At 36.8% G+C, this 17,854-nt stretch overlaps 1 protein-coding gene across 2 annotated transcripts in view; it reads right to left on the bottom strand.

The window, feature by feature from the left end:
• Positions 1–17,854, bottom strand: part of Nipbl (NIPBL cohesin loading factor) — a 158,828-nt gene that overhangs the window by 91,558 nt on the left and 49,416 nt on the right. For both annotated transcript variants that reach the window (XM_041631035.1, XM_041631036.1), the window contains exons 2-4: positions 4,350–4,492; positions 3,092–3,257; positions 89–216 (exon numbers count right to left, since the gene is read on the bottom strand). In XM_041631035.1, coding sequence (XP_041486969.1) covers positions 89–216; positions 3,092–3,257; positions 4,350–4,413 — 358 coding nt within the window. In that variant the 5' untranslated portion in view covers positions 4,414–4,492. The remainder of the gene's footprint in view (positions 1–88; positions 217–3,091; positions 3,258–4,349; positions 4,493–17,854) is intronic.

The following is a 17,854-nucleotide window of genomic DNA, read 5'->3' as shown; positions in this document are numbered from 1 at the left end:
GCTAGTTAAAGACACTTGAATTTAATCATGTGTAAAACAAGTTCTGATACAGTATCCACAAACACGCACTATAAAAAAAGAACCTCACCACTTTGTACATATCTGTTCTGCATGCTTTTCTCCCTGAAGACATTTGGACTCCTTGCCAGGACGGCCTGCAACAAGACTGGTATATCACCTTCTGGGTCATCGCTCCCAAGGTTATCTTTCAGTTCTCTGGCATTGAAAAAAAATTATAAGCATGATTAATTTCTTAAGAAGACTTATAGAATAAAATCATATACTTCAGTAGGCCCAAGGCATAGATTTTCCCAGAAGAAAGGAAATTATCAAAAACAACAGAGAGGAGTGACTATAGACAACAACCCCACTTCATTTTTCTAGGGCATGGGAAAGGGAAACTGAAACCATAATCTTACAAAACAACACGATTATTTGAATTTTCATGTCAATTTTAAGAAAGAAAAGCAGGATCTATTACATATTAATAATTAACAGATACAGAAGTGTTGATAATGTTAAGAAGCTACTATTTGAACTTGGAATATTTGTTTTGTTTGGTTTGGTTTTTGAGACAGGCTTTTTCTATGTAACAGTCCTGGCTGTCCTGGAACTCGCTATTATAGACTAGGCTGGCCTCAAACTCACAGAGAGTCGCCTGTCTCTGCCTCCCAAGTGCTGGGATTAAAGGCGTGTGCACCACCACTACCCAGCTGGAGTTGGAATATTTTGACTCTCCCTTATGTCTGAACATGAAAAGAATGCGACTTTCTTGAAACTGTTCTCTCAATAAAATAACCAATGTTACAATATTGATTAAGAGAAGGTTAACATACAGGTTATGTGATTTTTCTATCTTACACTGGTTTTTCAAATAAAGTCATAGTAAGAGGCAGAACCAAACAAGTGATAAAAATAAACACAGTAGCAATTCTGAGAAAACATCTCAGTAATTGGCAAATTAGACAGGGACTGTTTGGAAACAGTGTCTTCAATTTTTTTTTTTTCCATTCAAATACTAAGCCTAACCCTGCTTAGTTTCTGAGCTCAGTGGGCATTGAGTGTGTTCATGAAGGAATGGCAATGGACTCTATTTTGTTTACTACATTACCACTGCTCTATACCCTGCTTCAACTTGGTAGAAGTAGAGAACTGATCTCTGAAAGTTGTCCTTTGACCTCCACAAACTCACACACCCTGGCACATACATGGGCAAACACAGAAACTCATTGGATCCAACAATAATGACCTAAAATATGGCACCCAACAGAGACTCAATAAATTCCTGGGAATAATCTTAAAGAAACTTCCTATATAATAAATCCTAATTTTTTTACATGCCTTTCCCTTACCCCTTTAAATATTCAGAAACCACTGCAGAGTATATATAGGCATAAGCAACTGTGTAATATCTAGACAATGGAATTTCTAGAGTAATTAAAACAGGAACATTATAGTTCCTTCTGGTTTGTAAGCAGCCATTTCTTAGTTTCTTCACCAAAAAGTCACATTTAATAAGTTCAACTAGTCAACTTGGAAATTGTCCCTCAAATATGTACTGCATCTAATATGCTTCATCTTTTCCCTAAATCTTTAAACTTGAAAAATTAATTATGAATGGAAGTTTATATGAATACTATTTAATAGTAGGTTATAATGGTATGAAAGTGACAGATCTTACTTGAGAAAAGCTTGTTATTATATGTGTGCATGTACAGGTATGTGCATGTCATGACACACATACAGGGCTGGGAGATCTCTATTTTTACCTTCATGTCTATTCTGGGGACGGAACTTAGGTCCTATCAGGTTTGAGTGACATTTACTTTAGTCACTGAGTCCTCTCTCTGCACCCAGATGTTACTGTTAAATACATTCTGTGCTGTTTAGCTTGTAAAGTATGCATTACTTTTGGATTGAAAAACATATTAAGTACACCCTCATTGTTTAGCTCAATTTTATTTTTAAAAGTCTACTACATAAGCCGGGCGGTGGTGGCGCACGCCTTTAATCCCAGCACTTGGGAGGCAGAGGCAGGCAGATCTCTGAGTTAGAGACCAGCCTGGTCTACAAGAGCTAGTTCCAGGACAGGCTCCAAAAAAAAAAAAAAAAAAAAAAAAACACAGAGAAACCCTGTCTCGAAAAAAACCAAAAAAAAAAGTCTACTACATGAAAACATACACTTATGTTGAAATGCTATTGTCAGTTCCAAGAAAAAGAAACATTTTACTGCCCAAGGAGTTAATTATACTCAGAATTGTATTCCAGTGTCTAGAAATTTACTAGATTACTCCAATACTATAAGAAAAAAGAAGATAAGTTTTATGAGCACATTTAAATCTTTATGCAGATGTTATCAGTATCATTTCCGTAAGTTGAAAAGATCTGCATCAATGGGTATGGGTCAAAACTATTGTCACAAATCGACTATGGCCTACCTAAATCTCTTTAATGTTTCTTCAAAATTGGCTATAATCTCACTTGGCTACTGACATTTTCTTTTCTTCCTTTTTAGAGAGAGGGTTTCACTAGGTAGTCCTGACTGGCCTGGAATTTGTTACGTAGACCAGGCTGGCCTAAGACTCAAAGAGATCTGCCTGCCTCTGTCTCTGGATGCTGGGATTAACGGCATAAGCCACCACTCCTGGTCGGGTACTGACATTAAAAACAATGTATGAACTTGCGTGATAACTCAAGACATATTCTAGTCCTTGCAAGGTTGGCAAGAAAAGGACAGTTGGTCCAAGGTCAGACTGGGTTTTAAGGTGAAGCTGTCTCAAAAACCAAAGGTAGGTTGTGGATATAACTTTACTATCAGTGCATACCTATCATATATGAGACCCTGGAACTGAGTCCCAACACCACATAAGCCGAGCATGGTGGCACATGAAATACTCAAGAAAAGGTAGCAGAACATCAGCTGCACGGCAAATTCAAGGCCAGCCTGGGATACACGAGACCCACCACAAACAATAACCTCCTTGCCCCAATATGAATCTGAATGCTTGGGAAATTACTTAAAAAGGAATGCTGATTTTTCTTAGCAAGACAAAACCTTTTTACTTTTAGATATAAAATTGATTGTACTTACATGTGATCTGTTGATACCTGGTTGAGACTATGGACAAGCTGTGAAACCAAACTGTCATCCCTACAGGCCAAAAGGCAGTTCACCTCTTCTGCTATTCGTGAGTTAAAGAGGAGGCTCTTTGTAGTTGTTGCAGGTAAAGGAGATGGAAGAGGCAGCTGGTTCAGGACTATTCAAGGGAAAAGCAGATTATTAGAAACTGACTGACTATAAGAAGTCTTTCTATACATATGTGTGCTTATATAAATTTTAGGACAAAGAATAAGTTATAAGTATCAACGTGACAAATGACTGAAAAACATTACTCTTCACTCTGAAAAACAATCTCAATTAACCCAAGAAATCAGCCCTCTCAAAACACCACAGGCCACTGCAAACCACAGTACTAGAAATTACTTAGCTTCTTTGTAGTCATGCTTAATTTTCATTTAGAAACTTGAATGAACTAAATAAAACACAACTTTGAGACATAATGTTGGAAGGTAACTTATCTACAAGATGGATCAGATTAGTAGCACTCTCAAGACAAATAAACCAAGAACACTACCTGACTCTCTAGTACAATGATATGCAATATAGTTTTAAAAGCTTAAGAATAGACAAAAACAAATAGCTCACAGTAGAATATTCAGAGTACAACATTCCTAAAGATCAATAAAAATTCCTGCCATAAATTCCTAAACAGTTCTTTTTTCCACTCTACTCTAAACAGCAAACAAACAAAAATAAATATTTTGCAGCTTAAATTATACTATTTAATGTTAGCACATTTAATGAGGATTTGTTAATTTGTCTAAAGGTTAAAAATTTCCAACTAAAATATCAGGTATCACGCTTTTGGGGTAATTTCAAACCAACTCCATAGTGTAGTATCACACTGCTCTCACCAATAGGCAACATGCTATTCAAAACCCAGCACCCCTAGAATTTAGGTAAGATGCTCTCAAGTTCTCACTGCTGGAGAGCAATTTCAGGTGCTGTTTTTATAAATGCATTCTAAAAAAGTCCTTATTCTTATTTGTCAACAAGTTTCTTTAGTTTTGGCATTTCTTAAAGTTTTGTGTCATGTTTTAAAAGTCTTTAGGAAACAGAAATTAATTTATGTATTAGATAGCAATATTAATTTTGCTACTCCCACAGGTACAACAACCAAATATATTGTTTTTCCGTTCTTTACAACATTAAAGATAATTTCAAGTGTCTCTAAAATTGAATGTTCGCAAACAACAAAACTTAAATTAGATAAATTATCCAAACTTACGGTCTGTGAGACTAGCGATCCCCGCAAGAGTAGTTATGGGGACATGGGGCATATCCCCATTCATCCTGAAGTTCTGGAATGGTGTTGCCTAGGAAAGTACTTAGTTCAGGTGCCAGCTGTCATTACTTTCCATTTCCCAAACTCTGCAACACACACACAAAAGAAAACCACATATTATTTGTGGAACTATGTCAAATATATGACTAGTATAAGGATGCTTAATCATTTAAAAACTAAAAATCTCAGCTTCTATTTGTTCAATCTATTTAACAAGTCATCTATATATACCACAATCAAAGAATGTGCCACCAGCCTGGTCTACAAAGCTAGTTCCAGGACAGCTAGGACTGTTACACATAGAAACCCTGTGTTGAAAAATTGATAGATTTTTGTATGTTGAACCAGCCCTGCATCTCTAGGATGAAACTACTTGATCATGATGAAAACAATCCTATACAATAAAGGATCTTCTGGAGGCATTACCATCCTGACATCAAGCTCTATTACAGAGCTACAGTAATGGAGACAGCTTGGTATTGGCATAAAAACAGAGATGTTGACCAATAGAATCAAATGGAAGACCCAGATAGTAATCCACACATCTATGAACACCTGATTTTTGACAAAGAAGCTAAAATTATACAATGGAGAAAAGAAAGCATCTTCAACAAATGGTGCTGGCATAACTGGATGTCAACCTGTAGAAGAATGAAAATAGATCCATATCTATTGCCATCTCAAAACTCAAGTCCAAATGGATTAATGACCTCAATATAAATCTGACCACACTGAACCTGACAGAAGAGAAAGTGAGAAGTAGCCTTCAATGCATGGACAGAGGAGACAACTTCCTAAATATAACCCTAGTAGCACAGACAATAAGAGCAACAATAAATAAATGGGACCTTCTGAAACTGAGAAGCTTCTGTAAAGCAAAGGACACAGTCAATAAGACGACAAAAAAAAAAAAAAAAGGCAGCCTACTGAATGCGAAAAGATCTTCACCAACCCCACATCACACAAAGGTCTGATCTCCAAAATATATAAAGAACTCAAGAAATTAGATATTAAAATTCTAAATAACCTAATTAAAAAATGGTGTACTGAACTAAACAGAGAATTCTCAATAGAAGAATTTCAAATGGCTAAAAGGTACTTAAGGACATGTTCAACTTCCTTAGCTATCAGGGAAAATGCAAATTAAAACAACTTTGAGATACCATTTTACTTACACTTGTCAGAATGGCTAAGATCAAAAACACTAATGATAGCCTATGCTGGAGAGGATGTGGAGTAAGGGGAACACTCATCCTTTGCTGGCAGGAATGCAAACTTGTGCAACCACTTAGGAAATCAGTGTGGCGGTTTCTCAGAAAACTAGGAATCAACCTACCTCAGGATCCAGAATACCACCCTTGGGAATATACCCAAAAGGTGCTTAATCATACTACATAAACATTTGTTCAACTATGTTCATAGCAGCGTTATTTGTAATCGCCAGAACCTGGAAACAACCTAGAAGCCCCTCAACTGAAGAATGGATAAAGAAAGTGTGGCACATCTACACATTAAAGTATTCATGATGATATCTTGAATTTTGCATGCAAATGGATGGAATTAGAAAACACTCTCCTGAGTTAGGTAACCAGACCCAAAAAAATGAATATGGTACATACTCACTCATAAGAGGATACTACCCATAAACAAAGGTCATTGAGTCTATATTTTATGATTGGAGAGAAGCTAAGTAATAAGTTGAACCCAAAGAAAAACATATATAGATCCACCTGTAAATTAGAAACAGACAAGATTGCCTGACAAAATTTGGGAGCATGGGGGCAGAGGGTAGAAGAAAGGGGAGAAGGGGAGGGTTGAGGAGAACTTGAGGGAATGGGATAGTCGAGATGGAGGAAGGACAGATATGAGAGCAAGGAAAGATATCTTGATTGAGGGAACCATTATGGGGTTAGCAAGAAACTCTAGAAAAATGCCCAGGAATCCACAAGGATGACCCCCAGGTAAGACCCTAAGCAATATAGGAGAGGGTGTCTGAACTGGCTTTGCCATGTAGTCAGTCAGACTGAAGTTTATCTTAAATATCACCATAGAACCTTCATCCAACAACTGGTGGAAACAGAGGCAAAGACCCACATCGGAGCACTGGACTGAGCTCCCAAGGTCCAGTTGAAGAGTAGAAGGAGTGAGAGTATGAGCAAGGAAGTCAAGACCATGAGGGGTTCATCCACTGAGACAGTTTGCCTGAGCTAATAGGAGCTCACCAACTCCAACTGGACTGGGAGTGAATGAACATGGGATCAAACTAGTCACTCTGAATGTGGTTGACAGTTGGGGCTGACTGAGACACCACTGATAGTGACACTGGGATGTCTCTACTGCATATACTGGCTTTTTGGGATCCTATTCTCTTTGGATGTATACCTTACTCAACTTCGATAAAGGGCCTTGAACTTTCTACAGGGCAGGGTGCATTGCCCTCTCTTAGGATTGAAGGGGGTGGGGTGGGAGGATGTTGAGGGAGTGGGAATTTGGATTGGTATTTTTTATAGTAATAATAATAAAAGAAAGTATCTTGAACATGGGTGGGAGATAACCCAGTCTGTAAAGCCTGCAGCACAATCATAAGGACTTGAAAATAACCTCAGCACTTGTGTAAAAACCAACACACATTATTGTAGAGTGCTAGAAACATGCTCAGCTGTTAAGAGCATTTGCTGCTCTTCCATGGGACCTTCCAAACACCCATATTGGGGGACTCACTCTAACTCCATAGTAGTCTACTCTCTTCTGGCTTCACAGACACATATGCATATATATTTATTCCACTCCAACCCACCACCACAAACATTTTTTAAAAGTTTGGTATGGTAGGGTACACTTGTATCAATGCTGAGGAGATAGAGATGGGTGTATTTCTAGGACTAACAGGCCAGTCAACATATCCTAGATGGGCAACAAGAAATTCTAAGGAAAAAAAAAAGTTGGCCTGAGTGAGGTGGAACACTATCCCAGCACTTTGAAGGCAGAGGCAGGGGAATCCCAGTGAATATAAGAGGTAGAACACCATCCTGGCACTTAGAAGGAAGAGGGAGGGGGATCCCAGTTAGTTTGAGGCCAGCCTGATTTACACAAAGATTTCCAGGCTAACCATGGTTACATATTGAAACCCTGTTTCCAAAAAAATAAAAGACAACTGAGGCTGTCTTCTGACCTTTATATGTGCACAAGTGTACACTCACACTTACAAGTACGCACACTTGCATGCCCTGTACATAAGAATATGCCCTGAAGGGGCTGGAGAGATGGCTCAGAGGTTAAGAGCACTGGCTGCTCTTCCAGAGGTCCTGAGTTCAATTCCCAGCAACCACATGGTGGCTCACAACCATCTGTACTGAGATCTGGTGCCCTCCTCTGGCGTGCGGGCATACATCGAGGCAGAATGTTGTATACATAATAAATAAAATTAAAAAAAAAAGAATATGCCCTGAAGAACTGATCATATATATGGCTCAAAACATATGTGCCCATATAAACACATTATAAAGCATTTTAGCAGTAAAAAATGGGCAGAAAAGATAACTGATGTTTATTAAAAGCAGCTACTATATTATAAAGTTGCTTTAAAACACTTAAGTGTACTTTCATCTAATCTTTGATGAGTAACCTGGTATACAGAGAAGGTAAGAATTTGTCTGAGATCTAGCCTATCAGACACATGGACATTTTACATAATTAAAATGTATAATCAACAATGTCACAATATATAATCAAAGAAAAAAAAACTGGTCTATTTAAGCTCTTCCACTAGGCAACCACAGACAAATTATTTAATATTTCTGTACCTCAATTGCTTATCTCTGTAAGAGACAAGTAATTATTATTTCTAATTTTGTTACAACGATGAGTTGAATTAATACATGCAAAGATGTAAAATATTTAGGTTTGTGCTTGGAATGTAGAAAGTTTCGATAAAAGTGTACTGCAACTTAATATATACTTTTCTGTGCTTTGCTTCTTATGTTATATCAGACTATATTTATATACATACATTTTATATATATATATACACACATAAATATGGTGCATTCTTTTTCTAATATTGTTAAATGGGCAGTTAAAAGTTAGATTTGGTCAGTAGTTCACAAAAACCTATGCATGGCATCCAATATAACAAACATTTCTACACTATTTGGTTCTTCATGATGATGTACCCAATGTCAGTTTTGTGTCACAGATACTATATGCTAGGAAAACAAAAGGGATTGTAGCACATGTTAAAGAATACTAGATAGAATATACAAGATGTATTTATAAACAGGTTGACCAGCGCATATGGACAGAGAAGAAATGCCTGCAAGAGTTTATCATATAATGTTGAAGGAGTTCCCATATCCTTGCCATAAACAAACTCAAGATTTCACTTAGGAGTAATAAAATAATCAAAAGAAAGATGGGATAGTAGTGTGAGAGAGAGAAAGCAAAAGGTTCTGTGAGAATAACAGTATTAGCATGCAACAATGGTCCAAGTCTGGATTTAAATAATCTAGAATAAATGTCTGTGTAATATTTAACTGCAATTTTCAAAGGTAGGAAGCTGATAAGGATAAAAATAGTGAGAATTACAGCTATGCTATAGAATGTAGCTCAATGGGAGTCATTGACTCACCTGCCCAAAGCCCTGGTACAATCAATGCCAGCCGCACAAAAATTACTACCCCTTACCTCCCAAACCCAGAAATAGTTCAGGAAGAATCCATATATTACATAGAGTAACTGTTAAAATGACACAGGATAAAAATATAGAATGTTTCAACAACTGGAGCTTTCAGCATTGACAAGATGCCACAAGGGGAAAATTCCATAACTGACAGACATCATGTGACAGTGAGGTGTAACATGGGCATATCTGGGCTAAAAACATAGCTTGCCAAGCCTGTGGCAACCTGAGACTGATCCTACATAAAGGCAGCCCAGAACTAACTCCACATAGCTTTCTTACCTCCTCACATGCGCCATGGTACACATACTTGGCACACAGAGTAAATAGGTAAAGTACAATTATATTAGAAACGCTACTTAAAAATTACCTTTTTCAGTAAGCATAGACTGTTTTAAAAAATTACCTTCAGGCTTGATTTATTAAACAAACAAGTTTTTTGGGGGGAAGCAATTCAAGGCAGGGTTTCTCAGTAGCTTTGGAGCCAGTCCTGAAACTAACTCTTATAGACCAGGCTGGTCTCGAACCCATAGAGATCTCTCTGCTTTTGCCTCCCAAGTGCTGGGATTAAAGGCGTGTGCCACCACTGCTTGGCTGAAACAAATGAGTTTTATCATTAGATTTGGTCTCATTCTCAAGATACCTATGTGCATACGAATATTCCCAAATTAAAACAAAACAAAGACAACAACAAAACAAAACAAACACCATACCCAAGTATAAAAATCTGCAATAGTTCTGATACTAAGCCTTTGGATACAAACAGGAACAAGAGGAAGGTAACTTTGTTGTAGGACATTTGTTTTTAAGCACTTTTTCCTGTCAGGCACATGTGCACACACACACACACACATGCAATCTTTACTAACTATGTAGTAAGAAAGTGATTATAATGATTGTTATTACTTCCCTGATTAAAATTTTAAGTCTTAGGACCTGAGCAGTTTGTAGCTACATGGGTAGAAAGCAGAGGTAAGATTTGAACTTGGGTGTTTTCCATTTCTTTTATGTTTACTTGTTTATGTTGAAGCTAGGATCTCCTTATATAGACCAGGCCTTGAATTCACGATCTTTCTACTTCAGCCTACTGTGTGCTAGGGTCACACACCTATGAGTACCACAAGGAGTCTGAATTCAAGTGTTTCTAAACCAGGTTCATATTCCTGGCACATAAAAAAAGATTATAAGCCAGGGATACATGATGTGGGATGTCCTTCTTTATATGTGTTGTTTTTTATGGATTGATGAATAAAACTTTTCAGCCAATGGCTTAACAGAATAAAGCCAGGTGGAAAATCTAAACAGAGATAGAGAGAAAAAGTAGGCAGAGTCAAGCAGATGCCAGCCAGCTGCCAAGGAAATAAGACATGTAGAAAATGAGGTAACGCACGGCCATGTGGCAATACTTAGACTAATAGAAATGGTTAATTTAAGACATAAGAGCTAGCAAGAAATATACCGGAGTCATCAGTCAAGCAGTGTTGTAATTAATAAAGTTTCTATGTGATTATTCAGGTCTGGGTGGCTGGGAAACAAAAGCACAATCTCTGTTTACAGATACAAGGATCCATCTACATTGTTATGTCCAAAAATAAAAATAAAAAAGCCAATAAAGGTACAAAGAATAAAAGTTCTTTTAAAAGCTAAGCATTTGTCTAAGCTCTCAGAGAAAAATAATTAGATCCTAGTCCAAAAATAGAATACAAATGTCTGATATGCTGTAATTCAAAATCTTTATACCAGGTGATTATAAGATTATTTTCATCTTTGACTCAAATTTCATAAATATGGACTATTTTAATAAACTGATGCTTTTCCTTCTTTGTTAATGTAAATTTTTTTTTGTTAGGGGTAGACAAGGTTCAAAACTAGCATATCTCAGAGCTAGGGAGATGGCTCAGTGAGTATGGTGCTTGCCTGCCTGTGAACCTAGCACTGGGTTAGGTATAGATGCGTAGATCCTGGGGAAAAGCCAGCTGGTGAGCCAAGCAGAATGGAAACGGCAAGCTCAAAGGTTGAAAGACCCTGTTTCAAAAAGAGAGGAGAAGTGATTGAATGATACATCTCCATATCAACCTCTGGACTTCATACACATCCTACATGGGCGCGCACGCGCACACACACAAGTATATTTTATTACTTTAGTTAATATTATATTGAATTATATAATGGCTTCAAATCCGTTTGGGAAATGAGTGGAATATAAATCTTCAAAAGCTACAGAGTTAAGTAAATAAATCTTATGTTGCACTACTTAATCATTTCACTTTAGTTAAACTACCTTCAGAATCTGTTTCCCCATCTGCTATTTAGGAATATTTTTTTCCACATTATATTCATACATGGAAGAGTGGATTTTCCTCAAATCCTAGCTCAAAAACAAAGTTATCAATCGGCAACCCCTGTCTACTGTGAAAATTTACTTCCTTTAAAACATTTCTGCCTCTGTAAGATTCCAAATTACCACCATTGAGTAAGAAAAATATAAAATAAAACAAAGCTACTATGGGGTATTGGCTTCAATTTTAGAAGTTCCCTTGAATCATTCAGGGAATACTAAAAATGTTTGTGTATACATGCCTAAATCATGTAGCTCTATCATAATATGTACAGTGAAGTGTACAAACATAACATAGAAGGGTATACTTATATCACCGAGTTTATTATATAAGGAAAAATTAACCACTAAGAAAATCAGTTTGGGATTTGCATTCTTCAAAAGCAGTTTGTTTGTTTGTTTATTTATTTTTGGTTTTTCGAGACAGGGTTTCTCTGTGGTTTTGGAGCCTGTCCTGGAACTAGCTCTTGTATACCAGGCTGGTCTCGAACTCACATAGATCCTCCTGCCTCTGCCTCCCAAATGCTGGGATTAAAGGCGTGTGCCACCACTGCCCGGCTCAAAAGCAGTTTATAAAATGAAGTTCTGCTTGCTGAGAAACAAAAGTGTAAGAATTTGCCTTGATATTTGTTTTCTTTCCCAATTTTACATGAACTTAATTAGTGGCAGTTGTATATAGTGAGGACTGAGTACTTAGACAAAGTAAGACAATATCAGTATATAAATATACAAACTGCATCAGAAAAAAATTAGCACTAAATCCCAGAATGATAACATTAAATTTATAGAGTGGAGTCTGGGGTGTGTCTCAGTTGCCAGGGTGAATGCCAAACACGAAGGAATTCCAGCGTTCATCCCTAGCACTTCACAAACAGGGTGTAGTAATACATAATACATGCTAGTAAACCAGCACTTAGGATAAGGAAGTCCTCTGCTATACAGGGCTATAAGAGACCCTGCCTCAAGTAAGTAAATAAATAAGTAAAATTAAAAAGATTTTATAGAAGAAAAGAGCTACTGTGTTTTGGTTTGCTAGTCTATCCTCCCCCAACATAAAAATATTTTTTAATGCTGCAAATAAAATAGCCTGTCTCTAAGATCTGCGTCACCAAATTGAGACTATCTTAAAAAGGTTGTTTCTAAAACAGAGATGGATGGTATTAGAAGGGTAAAATAAAGCCACTTTTTTATTTCTTTCTAAATTAAGTTTTTGTTTTAAATGTATTAAGAGTTGGCTCTCAGGCTTGGAACAAAATATGTTTGGACAATATGAAATTTTAACTGTAATCCAAGAACTCCACAAGAGGGCAGACTTTCAATTACTGTTAAGTGGAATAGTTAAAAAAAAAATCAGATTTAATAAACTACTGTAAGGAAAGTTTGCCAAATTTTTCCAAACTGATGACTCAACATTATTAGAAAGCAAGAAATGATGAGTGTGTGATGTGTAAAGTGCTCGCATAGTGAAGTCTTTTTTTCAATGCATGCAATCTTTTAGAAAAACTTGGCTATACAGAAACTCCTATATTAATATTAAATTACAAATAACCTTAGTCTTGATATCTGTGTTGACGTTTGGCCGCCTTAGAATTGTCCCTCTTTTCTCCTCCTCTCCACTCCTTTCTTTTTTCTTGTTTTTTGAGACAGGTTCTCAATATACAACTCAGGCTAGCCTTTAGCTCAAGTGTGCACTTTCATGCCCATCTCTGACCTACAAACCTTTCCAAGAAACTATGGCAACATTGATTTTTTTTTATCCTAATATGACACAGATTTGTGAGCAATCCATTAATTAATATAACTCAGGGTGATTACAAATGGGATGCGAGTCTGATATTTTACTAAACTCTTCTAGTTAAAGAGGTGAAATAAGAGGCTAGAGAGAAGCCTTAGGTAAGAGCACATTCCAGAAGACCCCAACATTTATAGGGATGCTTAAAACCATCGGGGACTCTCGTTCTGGGGACCTAATGCCCTCTTCTGGTTTCTATGGACACTGGGCACATACAAGGTGCACAGACATACACGTAGGCAAAACCACCATATACACTTAAGATCATTAAGAAAGTTATCTGAAAAAAAAAAACTTCAAAAGGATACAGACTATAAAAAAAAATCAGATTACCTGTGCGTAATCTGCATCTCAATCTCTCTCTCTCTAAAGATACCATTCAAGCAATCCTTTGTAATGATTTTTTTTATTACCAAATCATTTTAATCAGTATGAAATACCTGCTTGGTTAATGATCCCTGTTCCCAATGAAGCAAAAACAAAAACCTGATCTTGACAGATTCTCCTCCAACGACTGCTTGGTAGTTCTGTTTACTTTCACAAAGTCTTCAGCTATCTATCCTCATTTCAGAATTTTTCTTGAACCCACACTATTATATATTCACTCACATCCTTTCTCCAAATGCCTCACCAAAGTCAGTAATCACAATGACAATGTTAAATTAAATGAACAAGCAAGTCTCAGGACCCACATAATTTGTCCAATACAACTGACTATTCTTTTTACAGAGTAATTCTTCCCTTATCTTCCAAACAACAATATAAACTTCTCAGACTGTGCTCCTCTTCCTGAATCTCCCCTTTGCATCTTCCTGTCTTCACTCTGCTATACACCGCCTTCAGTTTCCAGTTTAAAAAACAAGAAAAACAAAAATCAGCACCTCCATGCCGATAACTCCAGTTAGTACCTCCAGCTCTGCTCTCTGCTCACCCCAACTGCCCAGAACAATTTCTGCCTTCTGTTTCTGTTAGGTGCAAATGTGGAGCAGAGGCCGGCACAGTACTGACCTGGAGAATGTTTGCATAAATCCTTTCAGATATAAATTTGCAATATTTTGTTTTCTTCGGCTTTTCACTATCTCAACATTAGTCTTTGAAGAACTGAATATTAATTTAGTGATGAAATCTGATATACCAAGTTACTGTTTTATAAATTATTCTTTTTGGTGTTATAGGAACTTTCTACTTAATACAAACAGATAATGATTTTCCCCATTTTTATTTAGCAGTTTTATGTAATGTGATAAGTATGGAATTAATTTCAGCTAATTTCTTTTTGTCTGTTGTCACATCAACATTTGATAAAAAATGTCCTTCTTTCTAGACTGACCAATCTTTATGCTATTTTAAAACCCTCAGTTTTTAAACGTTGAGAGGGTTCTATTTCTTGACTCTCTCCTTTAAATATCACATAGCCTTGATCACTATCATTGTGTGGTGAATTTTTCAATTGGTAATGTTAGTCCATATTGTTTGTTCTTTTCTTTAAAAATCACTATGCTACCAGCTTGTACTCCCACCAGCAATGCAGAAGTGTTTCCTTTACCCAGCAACCTTTCCAGCATAAGTTGTTATCAGTGTTTTTGATCTTGGCCATTCTTACAGGTGTAAGATGGAATCTCAGAGTTGTTTTGATTTGCATTTCTCCGATGACTAAAGATGTTGAGCATTTCCTTAAGTGTCTTTCAGCCATTTTAGATTCCTCTGTTGAAAGTTCTCTGTTTAGGTTTGTATTCCATTTTTTTAAATTGGATTATGCGATCTTTTAGTGTCCAATTTCTTGAGTTCTTTGTATATTTTAGAGATCAGACCTCTGTCTGATGTGGGGTTAGTGATGATCTTTCCCAAGCTGGTACAGCTCCTCTGGATGTCAGTGTGGCAATTTCTCAGAAAATTAGGAAACAATCTTCCTCAAGACCCAGTAATACCACTTTTGGGTATATATCCAAAGGATGCTCAATCGTGCCACATGGACATGTGCTCAACTATGCTCATAGCAGCACTGTTTGTCATAGCCAGAACCTGGAAACAACCTAAATGCCCCTTGACCAAAGAATGGATAAGGAAAATGTGGTACACTTACACAATGAAGTACTACACAGCAGAAAAGAATAACAACATCTTAAATTTTGCAGGCAAATGGATGGAGCTAGAAAACATCATTTTGAGTGAGGTAACCCAGATCCAGATAGATAATTATCACATGTACTTAATCATAAGTGGTTTTTAAACATGAAACATAGAAAACCAGCCGACAAATCACAATCCCAGAGAACCTAAACAACAATGAAGACCCTAAGAGAGACATACATAGATCTAATCTACATGGGTAGTAAGTAGAAAAAGACAAGATCTCCTGAGTAAATTGGGAGCATGGGGACTTTGGGGGAGGGTTGAAGGGAAGAGGGGAGAGGCAGGGAGGAGAGCAGAGAAAAATGTAGAGCTCAATAAAAATCAATAAAAAGGTTTTATTTTGTATTTAGAAAAAAATCAACTATGGTTCTAGAGTTTTTACAGTGATGGATTATAATCATTTTGACAATTTCTAAAACTTTACTGGTATTATGGTAAGTATACAAATTTGTATACCTACTAATTTGAACAGTAGTGACATGTTAATGATAGAGTCTTATGATCTACAATGCATGTATCTCTTGACTAATTTTCATCTTTTTAAATTGCTCTCGCCTCATGACTTGAGTATTTATTTTTTTGTTCTATGTTCTTGGGTTGTTAGCAATATCCTTTATCCAGATTGTTTTTTGTTTGTTTGTTTTTTGGATGGTGAAATGATGGAAGAAAGGAAACCTTGTAGCATCATAGGGGATTTTTGTTGTGAAGAAAATAAGCAAAAATTAGGAGTACAGAAATGAGGTATGCAAAGAGACTTCTCAAAATATTTCTTTTATTTTATATCTTTATGTGGATCTCCAGGAACTAGAGTTACAGGTGGTTCTGAGTTGCTATGTGGTTGCTGGGAAGCAAATGTGGATCTTCTGCAAGAGTAGTAAGTAAACAGTACATGTGCTTAACCATGAGCCATCTATGTAGTTCTGAATTATGATGGTTTTTGAAGAAGACTCTCCTGATCTTCCTGCCTTAGCTCCCCTCAGTGCTGGAATTACCAGGAGTTCACCACCTAGCGTTCAAATTATGTTTTAGCACAATTAGTTTTAAACAAAAACAGAAAAGCGTACAAAACACTTTCATTTAAATTATAATACTAAATTATCTGGACTCAACACAATATACTTAAGGAAAATTAACTTACAAGTTTCCTTCTTTCTGTTAATTTTCTGAGTTTGAAATGTCAGTACCTATGGGAAAACTAAAGGCCCACATGTAAAGGAATGAAATTAGACCTCTATCTCTGACCTGCAAAAAATCAACTACAAATGATCAAAGACCTCAGTGTGAAAGGTGAAACACTGAAACTGCTAGAAGACAGCAGTAGCAGAGAACTGACTCTCAAAGCACCTGGAAAAGTAAGCAAGCTGCCAGCAAGGAAACAGCCAAGGATAAATCATAGAGAAAACAGATGTGTAGACAAGTACTTTCTGACTAGGATTCCATTTGCCTAGGAATTAAGCCCTACAATAGACAAATAGGACCTCATAAAACTAAACAGCTTCTGTGAGCAAAGGAAACAATCAAGTAAGGAGGAAGTCCACAGAGTGGGAGACAATTTTTTTTTGCCAGCTATGCATCTGATTAAGGATTAATATTCAGAACACACAAAGAACTCAAAATAGAGTCAAGAAAATAAGAAAGCAGGGCATGGTGGCATACACCTTTAATCCCAGCACAGTCAGGCAGATCTTTATCCTGGTGGACACAGGACAGGCCAACGTGGTCTACAAGGTGAGTTCCTGACAACCAGAGCTATATAGTTGAGACCTGTCTCAAAAAAACAAACCAACCAATCAACTAAACAAACAAAACCCAAAAAGCAAAGAAGCAACCAGATTAAAAAGTGGGTTATGGATCTGGACAGAGTTCTTGAAAGAATAAAAATAGCTAAAAAAAAAAAAAAAAAACAAAAAACAAAAAACCAAAAAAACAACTTTTAAAGTATTGGACATTCTTAGCAATTAGGGAAATGCAAATTCAAAGTACTTTCAGATTTCACCTTATCTCACTCAGAATGGCTAAGATCAAGACAACAGCTGGAAACAAATGCTGGCAAGGACCAATTATTACTGTTGGTGGAACTGAAAATTGGTGGAGAATCCCTGGAAGTAAGTTTTGAAGATTCTTGAAAAGTTAAAAATAGATCTACAATATGAACAACTATACCACTCCTCAGTAGATGCCTGAAGGACTTGACATTCTATTCCACAGATACTTGTTTGGATATGTTCTCTCTCCTTTTCTCCATCCCTCTGTCCTAGCTGCCTCAACTCCCAGTCCCTGGTTGGGTCCTACCTATAGTTAGTACTGGCTAGCCTGGAACTCCTTACTGAGCTCACAGAGATCCACCTACCTCTGCTTCCTGAAAGCTGATATTAAAGATGTGTGCCATTACACTTAGTCAAATTTTTTTTTTCATATTTGTGGATCCTAGCTCTGCATTCTCATATGTGAGTAGATAGCCCAGAGTAAACACAGATAGGAGTAAGAAAAAAAGGGACCACAATTGG

The sequence above is a fragment of the Microtus oregoni genome, unplaced genomic scaffold (genome assembly GCF_018167655.1).
Source record: "Microtus oregoni isolate MIOR12 unplaced genomic scaffold, Mior012 000036F_ref0000092, whole genome shotgun sequence".
In the NCBI taxonomy this organism is placed as follows: Eukaryota; Metazoa; Chordata; class Mammalia; order Rodentia; family Cricetidae; genus Microtus; species Microtus oregoni.
The sequence above is the reverse complement of the archived record's forward strand: the minus strand, read 5'-3'. Positions and strand labels throughout refer to the sequence as shown.